Here is a 10,478-nt window from a genome sequence, read left to right on the forward strand (position 1 = left end):
TTTGAACTGTGATGTGACTGTCTCTGACACTCACCTGCAGTATTTGTCTGTTTATCACAGATCAGGTGAAGAAACCTGAATCCTGATCGAAGAGTTAAATGAACTAAAACAGCAGTTTCAGTCCAAACCTCCTCCCGTACAGTGAATCCTGTCATCACCTTTATTCAGCGTGCTCCTGTCTGTAGCAGGTCACCCACTTGTTTACGATCAGAAACGCCCTCCTTCCTCGCTCGTTCAGACCCGCTGAGCTCCACGAGTGACTGGGTGAATTATGAGTGAACGAGTGACATTTACAAACGCTCTGACGAAGGTAACATTCATGTGTTGGTTGCAGCCTGGACTCATCACGACCTGCTGTTTACCCTCGAGTTAGTCGTCTGGAGACTTTAAACTCTTTTTTACTTCAGACTTGAAACTTTGTCCAACATGCATGTGAACGTTTTATTGAAACCCACAAGCTGCTTTACTTCTCTAAACAAATGAACTTTAGGGTTCTTTGTTGGAGAATCTGTAGATGTTGCTCACTGCACTCAGGACGAGACGAGACGAGACGAGACGAGACGAGACGAGACGAGACGAGACGAGACGAGACGCAGGATGTGTCGCTCTTCTTCCAATCCTGTTCGTGAAGCCAATAAATATGTTGAGAATATATGAGAATTTGTCTTCAAGACTGCAGCTTGAACGTTTGAATGAGTTTATTTACAAAGAAACGAAGACAAAGTTGTGTGTGAGTTCCTCTTATAGAGAGTAAATCCTGTTTTCAGGATTCACGACGGCCCAAATGGAGGATAAACCAGACTCAGATCTTCACATGAATGTTGCTTCAGCTATGTTCTCAGACAATACGAACAAGCAATTCATAATGTGAAGGGAAGCAAACAGGAAGGGGCACCAACAAATAAAAACAACTGTAAAATAATCTGTGAAATATCACACAGCTTTAAGCTTTAATTCTCCATGAGATCACACGTGTTAAAACAAAGAAATGAGCTTTAAATATGGCCGAACACTGATACAAGACAATAAAACTGCAGAGTTCTGTTTTTATCGGCTTGTTTTTTATAACAATATGTGAAAGATCATCTTTAATTAACGTAATAAAGTACCACCCATAAAACATTTGACTGAAATCTTTTTCAAAAAACAAAATACTGTTAAGACGATTCATCAGAGACACGAGCGGGTCGACGGCGAATTACGAGCCTGGTGGTTCGATGTCCAAGTGACCTCAGTGAAGATACTGAACCCAAAACTCTCCTGACAGCTGTTCCTTCTGTGTGTGTGCGTGTGTGTGTGTGTGAGAGAGAGTGTGTGTGCGTGCGTGCGTGCGTGTGAGAGAGTGTGTGTGCGTGAGTGTGTGCGTGCGTGCGTGCGTGCGTGCGTGCGTGCGTGTGTGAGAGTGTGTGTGTGTGTCTGTGCGTGCGTTGTGAAGGAAGTGCTGTCGCTGCTGATGAGCAGGTCGGGTTCTGGCTCTGAGCCGTCGATGGAAAGAGAAATATAAATGCAGTCGGTCCAGACAGAACCGGGCTCAGGCGTCCTCTCTGCTCCATGTTGTTCTGTTCACTGGGTCAGAGAGAGAGACGGACTCTGTCTTAGCTGAAGGTCTCTCGCCCTCTCGGGTGCTAAAGGTCATCGATCAGCGCAGAGACAGTTTAACACAGACACTCTTAATTAAGACTGTGTGTGTGTGTGTGTGACGCTGCTCTCAGTGACCTTCACACATTAAATCACTGCTGCCTCCGGGCATGCTGGGACGCTGGGACGCTGGGACGCTGGGACTTGAACATCCACACGGTGAACTTGAGCGGCCCTCCAGAGGCAGCTGAGTCTTTTTCAGGCTTCTTTTGTTTCTGGAGGAAAAGTTGGAAACATTTTCTCTCTTTAAAGAGTTTAATGTTCAGAAAGCTGTAGAGAAAATACAGGATTTATTAGTAAAAGTATGGTCCTGATACCTGAAGGAGCTAATCCCGGTTTGTTCTCCCTGGCGCTGATTAAAATGTTCTGGTTTTGTGTACTGAAGGTATCCAGGGTGTGGTGGAGGCCTACCAGGCCTGCCTCCCCAAGCTGCAGCTGTACGGTCCCACCAACATCGCCCCCATCATCCAGAAGGTCGCCAACTCCGCCTCACAGGAGGTCCACACCAAAGAGGCCATGGTGAGAGACTCTGCTGACAGCACGACGACTAGGATTTCTGTTTGCTCGCAGAATAGGTTGAGCGTCGGTGTCCTGTGGGGAGGGATGCTGTTAATGGAAGTCACTCTCTTTGTTTGAGTTTATTAAACGTGGAGATCAGGGAATCTGAAGAAAGTCTGAAAACGTGACGTCGTGTCAGAACATAACAAGACTTCTGCAGCGGCTCTGGTGGAATTCATTCACCGCCGCTGCAAACTGCAAATGTCAAAGCAGCTGACGTTAATTGTGCTCGTCGACAGTGTAGAGAAGAAGTGCAAACAGAAATGTCAAGTGAAGACAAGAAAACACAACTTTACTTCTGTTACATGTTTCAAGGACGGACCTGAGTCCCATCTGTCTTCTCTCCTGAAGACAGATCCATTAACAGTTTTGCGGGATAATCTTTATCAGTTCTTTAATTTTTATTCCATCTGTGAAAACACGTGAAAAAAAGAGAGTCTTATTTTCATGTGTGAGACGAAGTGAAAAAACAATTTCCAGGAGGATTTATTTTTCTTAGATGTGTGTTGTGTTTAGTGTGTGTGGAGAAACAAAACAAAACTCATCTTTTCTCCTGCTAAAACTTTCGTTCAGTTTCACACCAAAATATTTCTCCTGAATGTTTCTTTTTTCACTGAAGGAAAATAAAATGACGTTTATGAACTTTATCCTGCAAAACTTTTTTTCCACCAGCTGTCGAGTCATAAACACAGAAAACAGTTTAGATCAGAAGAAAAACAAACAAAGTCTTCACTTGTCCGTCAGGGCTTCTGTAGAAATATGAGACGAGCCTCGTACTGTAATAGTAACTAACTATGAACTGACTCTGGTGTCGATGTTATTGATGTTATATATACATATACATATATATATATGTATGTATATGTATGTATGTATGTATATATACGATGTATGTATATATATGTATACAGTATATATGTATGTATATATATGTATATACTGTATACATATATCTGTTTAGTATTTGTGATTTCATCTGTGTGTTTTTGTTTTAATCACAATGTTTTGTTCGTTTGTAAGATGATAATCAGCTCGAGTCAGACGACCTGAACCAGTTGGGATGAAACTCTGATGACTGTTTTTATCGTTTGTCTCGCAGCAATACTTCATCCTGCTGATCCTGACGGACGGCGTCATCACCGACATGGCCGACACGAGGGAGGCCATCGTCCAGGCCTCCCACCTCCCCATGTCCGTCATCATCGTCGGGATCGGGAACGCCGACTTCAGCGACATGCAGATGTTGGACGGCGACGATGGGATCCTGCGATCGCCCAAAGGAGAGCCTGTCCTCCGGGACATCGTCCAGTTCGTCCCCTTCCGCAACTTCAAACATGTGAGTCTGTCAGACGGACTTCTGATGAAATAATAAAAATCAGTCATGGTTCTGATACCATGTTTTACCTTTACCGGTTCTGATACCTACATGAACGTGTTCCCTCGCTGTCTCCTAAAGTTTGGTCGTGCTCGTTCACCTGCTGCGTCTTCAAACGCTTCATAAAGCTGCTGGTGTTGAAACTCAGACTTCAGCCTCACATACTGAACATGTGGCTGTTTTGCTGGTCGGGTTACTCAGAGTCAGATATTTCCAGGTAGCTGACATGTTGCTCCGTCTGACTCACTTGAAATCAACTTCTTCTTCTCTGCTCTAAAAACGGTAGTTACCAGGGGCAGCGCAGTGCTACTTCCTGTGTCAGCTTTTAGAGCAGAGAAGAAGAATTGATTTCTGGTGTGTGACGTTAAGCAGAGCTAACGGAGCTAACTGGGATGTAGCAGCGTTTCTACATCACATGGTATCAGACGGGTGCACAGACTCACGTACTCGCTGATACTGTTACCTGCATTTTCAGCATTTCCGAGGCTGAAAGAGGAGCGAGCCTCTGTTTCTGTCTCTGTGTCCTGAAGTTCTCTGTTCTGTAGCTGGTCACTAAAATCAGCAGCGACAAGATGGTGAACGGCACTTTCATTTTTGGCAGCTCTTCCAAACGCTGAGTGAGACAGAGCCACAGTGAGTTAACGTTAGCTCAGCTGGGCCAGTTTGATGGGTCACACATGAGGAGAGCAGGTTCAGGTCCTGTGTTTGAGCGTCAGGGTTGATTTGTTTGGACGCTACGTAAGAAGCTTCCATAGATAACATACAACGTAATGTAAGTTACACAGGTGAAGTAAAGGAACTTGTGTAAGTAGCATCTTTTTTTAACTGAACCAAAGTGCGACAGTCAAAACCTGATAACATGTGATACTAATATGTGAAATATTTGTCAGCGAGCTTTATTTTGAAAGTCTAACTGGATGTTTATTAGAAGGACTTTAAGCAGCGACAGTTGAGGAGACGGCTTCGACGTTCGATTCTGACGTTGTAGCCCAACAGTCTGCTCCGGCAGGACGGCCGCTGTGTCCGGGAGGACGGCCGCTGTGTCCGGGAGAACGTCACAAAGTGTTGAAGGTAGACACAGAAGCAGGACCACAGCAGCCTGCCCGGGTGTTCGGCAGGCGTCGTAGCTTTCCCTCCACCCTCGCTGCCTAAAGTCCCGTCTGTTTTATCGACCGTGGAGCCGTGCACTTCTCAACTGATGCTGGAGGTTGAGAGATGAATCATATTTTGAAGCGTGGCGTCACTGAGGAGGCTGAAGTCTCTGACAGCAGATTTCCAGATCTCATCCAATATCAGTTCTTGAAGCTCAGTGACATGAAGGCTCTCAGCTCGTTTCACTGCTTTCCTCTTTAAATTGCACATTTTATTCACGTTATATTTTAAAGTTCTGACCCGTCACCATGACGCTGCTCTGTCCTTCCGTCTCTACGTTTTAGTTTTGAAGCACTTGTTGTTGATTATCTCGCTGCTCCCGTTCTCTGTTGGCTCGGAGCTAAAAACCTCTAAATATGTGCAGCAGATGGTGTGTTAATTCTAACAATCTCTTCCTGATACACAATTACACAGTGCGTATATATAACTTTGTGTGACCCTACAATAACTGTGGATGACTGTGAATTAGAGGGAAGCAATGAGCCAAGAAGAGAGAGAGCGTTTTGAATGAGGATCAGAGCATATTGGAAGTGGAGGAGGACGAGATGAGAGTGTGAAGTTATTGAAGAAATGAGTTTTCAGCCTTTAAGAAGAAGATGGAGAGGCGATCTGCCAGCCAGTCTCTTCTCTTCTTCTCTCAAATGAATGTTGAGTCTTTAAGCAGTCTGAAGGTTACAGACTGCAGAGCACAGCAGAGGTTTATCTCTCCAGTTTGGACTCATTTTACAAGCGCTGGATATATTTACCCTCCCGGGAATAATCTGCGTGATGAATGAGAATTTCTGTCTTTGACCCAAAAGGAGGAAATGTTCATGAGACAGAACGAGACAGCGACGAGCAGCTCTGACCAACTGAGTCCTCCTCACAGCTACACTTCATGAAAAGGACAGAGGAGAAGAGTTCAGGCTGTAAAATGTACAACACAGAATAAATGTGTATATAAAATGTAATCTTCAGATCATTATGTATTTTTATGTGCATATTTTTAACGGTCTGTGAGGGCCTGAATTCATGCATTATTTATTTTTGCCAATTAGTTTCATATTATGTTTACGGGCCTCTGATCCTCATTAATGATGAATGAAACACTGATTTCAGATTTCTACTGAAATAAACAAAGATACACAAATTAAAGTTGAATCAGTTTTAAAACAATCACACAGATTCTGAAGACTTTCAGTTAATCTCTTCATCACATTACACAATATGAAAGTGTCGGACATTTAAAGGACACGCAGCACGTGTGTCTCGTCTCTATGACAACAACATGTTGACAGCTGAGAGACATCAGAGGAGGACGTGAGTGACGTCATGATCCATAGAGACAAAGACAGTGAATATTATCAGCGAGGCAGAAAAAGACTTTCTGATGAGATGAGCGTCGGAGCGGCCGAGCAAAGAAGGTGGAGCGCTCTGAAGAAAGACGCTGGACGGCGTCCTGCTGCTGCAGACGCTCACTCCTCACTGGGAACGACTGAAAAAAGACGCTGGCGCTCAGATAAAACCACTCTGTGGACACAGGGCCTGAGGCTGAGCGCAGACTCTCTGTGAAGGAAACTAGTTTTGGCTGCTTGAAGCCACAAAGTCCAGTAAATCAGCTGCGTCACTGCCGACGCTCGACTAACAGTCTCATGCTCCGTGTTCCTCCCTCGTGAGCATCCGTCCATTTTCTTGACCGGGTGTCTTCAAACCAGATGAGACACATAATCCCTCCAGTGTGTTCTGGGTCTGTTTCCAGATCTTCCTACCAGTTGGACGTGGACAGAAAACCTCCTGAGGACGCTTCGAGGAGGATCTTGATCAGAGGCCTGAACCACCAGCTCTACTCTGAGCTGCCTCCAAACGTCTGAGCTTTTCACCCGGTCTGTCAGAGGAAGACGAGCCTTCAGAGGAAACTCATTCAGGCTGCTTGTATCTGCGATCTCATCCTCTCAGTCACTTCCCGGAGCTCGAGCCCACAGATGAGTGTTGGAGCTCAGCTGTCTGTGAACCACAATGTCCTCTCAAAGACTCATAACTGCAGACCACACACCAGCCAGACTGTCAGTCTAACGCTCCACTTTGTGAGCAAAAGCCTCAAAACACTCAAACTCCTTCAGTCACCAATCAGCCATTTTCTAAAGTACCTTTGCTCAGATTTGGAGGTGTTGACTCTGATCCAGCTGCTTCACATTCTGCTGCATGGCTCTCTGATGTCCTGTCAACGGATCAGAGTCATTTTTCAGGAGCCAAAAGTCTATTTTCAAATGTTCAAGCAGCATTAAACAGAATTTAAGACACTCTTGCTTACAAATGTAAAACTAAATGACAATAACATGGCTTGTTTAAACATTCACTGTGATGGATCTGCAGTTTGATGTTCATGGTGTGAAGTAAAGATCTGAAACCAGTGGCTGCCTGGAAGGAAGAGAGTCGATCTAAACCTGATGAATGTGAAGAAAACGTGATTTTATGGTAAACTGGCTGTAACCTCCATGATGGTCCGTTAACTAACAACCTGTGATGTTCTTCATTTTCATGTCTTCAAACAGACGAGCCGCCGCTGTGTGTTTGTAGACGTACAGTACGACTGATGCTTCCTTTGTCTCCTCTTCTTCTTCAGGCGTCTCCAGCTGCTCTGGCTAAGAGCGTGTTAGCAGAAGTGCCCAACCAGGTGGTCGACTACTACAACAGCAAGGGCATCAAGCCCAAAGTGCCCAGCGAGTACCAGTCTTCCAGGCAGTTCGGCCCCTGAGCACCGCCGCCGCCGCCGCAACCTCTCCTGGACTGAGAAACATGTTTACTGTCTTTTGTTCTTTGTCGATGTTAAAGGTGCTACACGCAGCGTTTTACCATGAAGAAATGGCTCATACAGTCACTGTAGACACACGAGGCCAACGAGAAGCCGACACTGGATTCACAGGAAGTTTAACTGGATTGCTTTATGGCACAGAACAGGTAGAGGGCGCCGCATGTCCTGCTGTGATCTTTTAAAAAGACGAGAGAGGTGGTTGTTGAGATAGAAGTGAAACATGAGTCACGTCAGATATCTTTGCATCATGTTTTGCCTGTTGCACACACCGAATATGCAAAAACAGTCAAAGCACAGCGGCTGAGATGTGCCAGAACAAAGAGCGGTGTAATAAAACGGCTGCTTTTTGGGAGTATCAGCAAAGACAGCGACAGAGTCCTGATTCACCAGACGAGTCAGTTCTGTTGGACCTCAGTCCGTGGGGCGTTCTGGTTGGACATAAGATCTCATTTCCACTAAACAAACAGGGTTTACACCTCTACTAAGTAGCCGTTGATAGCTTGTTCTGTTAGCTATGTAGCATTACTTTTACTGTTCTTTGAAGAATTACAGATAATGTTTGTTTCATCTTCCTCATACGTTAGTGTTTACAGTGACAGCTGGGTCACATCAGCATTAACCACCTCAACGTGTTCCATCAAAAGATCTTTACTGTGAAGTATCAACGACACTGAATCTGATTACGAAGGGAAAGTATGGTGTTGCTGTGGTGTTGACCAATCACAAGCCGTCTTGACAGGGAAAGGATGAAACAGATAATCTGCTGATAAACTGCCGAATTTTGTGATAAAGTCTGTTGAATAAACTTTTGTCCAGTTACAGTCGCTGTCCAGTGGTTAGCTAACTGATCAGCTAGCTACTTTGATTGTGTATCCAGCATGTCAGCAGTGAGCTCACCAGTCACAGTAGCTCGCCAACATGGCCTGACAGCGGTCACCACGCCGTTAAGGATAGCGTCCAGACACAAACACACACGGCCACCATTTTGAGTTTTCCAGTGACATGAAGGCCAGGATTACACATCACAAGAAGCAGAGAGGCTTATGGGTAATGTGTACAAGTCAAACGAAAAGTACCAGTGTTGTGGTCCAACTCCGGTTCCATGTATAAAATGCTAACTGTAGCACCTTTAGCATCTGTTGTGCATGCAGGCCGTACAGAGGCTGAGCTGATTGTAACTTTCAGGAGTGTTTTTAACGGATGTGAAAAGCACACAAACACACAACAGTGAATCCAAACGCTGCTTCCCTGCAGACAGCATGACGGGCGGGGAAACAGTCGATGAAGGAATGTATGACCCCCCTCCTCCCCACATCCGGTTTGTTTTTATAAAAGTTTATCGAGATTTTGCTAAATTTCGTAAGGTTCGTATGTTGTAAAGCATTTTGGATCTCTGCCAGATGAACAAGCAAGCTGCCTTCACAGACGTCTGCATCCTCTCATGTTTTTATCTAAAGGCGAGGCAGATGCATGAACTGTTGTTTTGCATGCAAATCTCCATGCGGGACTCCTCTGTCCTTGTGGTTTCTGTTTCCTGGTCGTGAATAATATGAGTAATAATGACGTTTACAATATTCCCGATGATGGGGCTGTTCTACTCTCAAGCATGTTCACGTGTAAACGACAATGTGTGAGTAGATATAAAAGCACAACCTGAGTATCTTTGGAGAGTTTACTAGATTATGGTGATAGTTTTTGGTTATTTGTGCCATGACACCTGCCCTCTCACTTTCTGTCTTTGAGGAACTGATTCACTTTGTTTTTATTGGGTTTGCTTCTACTGCTGACGTCTGAACCATCACATCCTGCAGCCGGACCAGTAGAGGGTGAAACCACCCTGTTAGCATCCTTCAGTCAGTTCTGGAAAACTTTAAGCTTGAGTCAGGATCAGACTTCCCCCTCTGTCCATCCCTCCATCCATCCCTCCATCCATCCATCCATCTGTCCCTCCATCCATCCATCCATCCATCCATCCAACCATCCCTCCATCCATCCATCCCTCCATCCATCCATCCATCCATCTGTCCCTCCATCCATCCATCCATCCATCCATCCATCCAACCATCCCTCCATCCATCCCTCCATCCATCCATCTGTCCCTCCATCCATCCATCCATCCATCCATCCATCCATCTGTCCCTCCATCCAACCATCCATCCATCCATCCATCTGTCCCTCCATCCATCCATCCATCCATCCATCCATCCATCCCTCCTCCATCCATCCCTCCTCCATCTGTCCATCCAACCATCCCTCCATCCATCCATCTGTCCCTCCATCCATCCATCCATCCATCCATCCATCCATCCATCCATCCATCCATCTGTCCCTCCATCCATCCATCCATCCATCCAACCATCCCTCCATCCATCCATCCATCCATCCATCCATCTGTCCCTCCATCCATCCATCCATCCATCCATCCATCTGTCCCTCCATCCATCCATCCATCCATCCATCCATCTGTCCATCCAACCATCCATCTCTCCATCCATCCCTCCATCCATCCATCCATCCCTCCATCCATCTGTCCATCCAACCATCCATCTCTCCATCCATCCCTCCATCCATCCATCCCTCCTCCATCCATCCCTCTATCCATCTCTCCATCCATCCAACCATTCATTCCTCCATCCATCCAACCATCCATCCCTCCATCCATCTCTCCTCCATCCATCCCTCCATCCATCTGTCCATCCAACCATCCCTCCATCCATCCAACCATTCATTCCTCCATCCATCCCTCCATCCATCTGTCCCTCCATTCATCCATCCATCCAACCATCCATCCGTCCGTCCATCCATCCTCGACCACTTATGCCAGTCCAGGTTGTGTGGCGTCAGGGTATGCAGGGTAGTCCAGACATCATTGTGTTAAGGCGACTGGATTGGTCCTGAGACTCTCTCGTCTGAGTTAAACTGAGCCACTACAAGCTGTCTGGAAATGGGAGGGCACATTCAAGA

The 10,478-nt window shown here is 45.8% G+C and overlaps 1 protein-coding gene across 1 annotated transcript in view; it reads left to right on the forward strand.

The window, feature by feature from the left end:
* The window catches only part of cpne4a (copine IVa), a 51,541-nt gene extending 44,084 nt beyond the window's left edge, over positions 1-7,457 (forward strand). The window contains exons 13-15 of the mRNA XM_073485330.1: positions 2,024-2,157; positions 3,296-3,532; positions 7,326-7,457. Coding sequence (XP_073341431.1) covers positions 2,024-2,157; positions 3,296-3,532; positions 7,326-7,457 — 503 coding nt within the window. The remainder of the gene's footprint in view (positions 1-2,023; positions 2,158-3,295; positions 3,533-7,325) is intronic.
* The last annotated feature ends 3,021 nt before the right edge of the window (positions 7,458-10,478 follow it).

This window comes from Pagrus major, chromosome 17, assembly GCF_040436345.1.
Source record: "Pagrus major chromosome 17, Pma_NU_1.0".
Taxonomy (NCBI): Eukaryota; Metazoa; Chordata; class Actinopteri; order Spariformes; family Sparidae; genus Pagrus; species Pagrus major.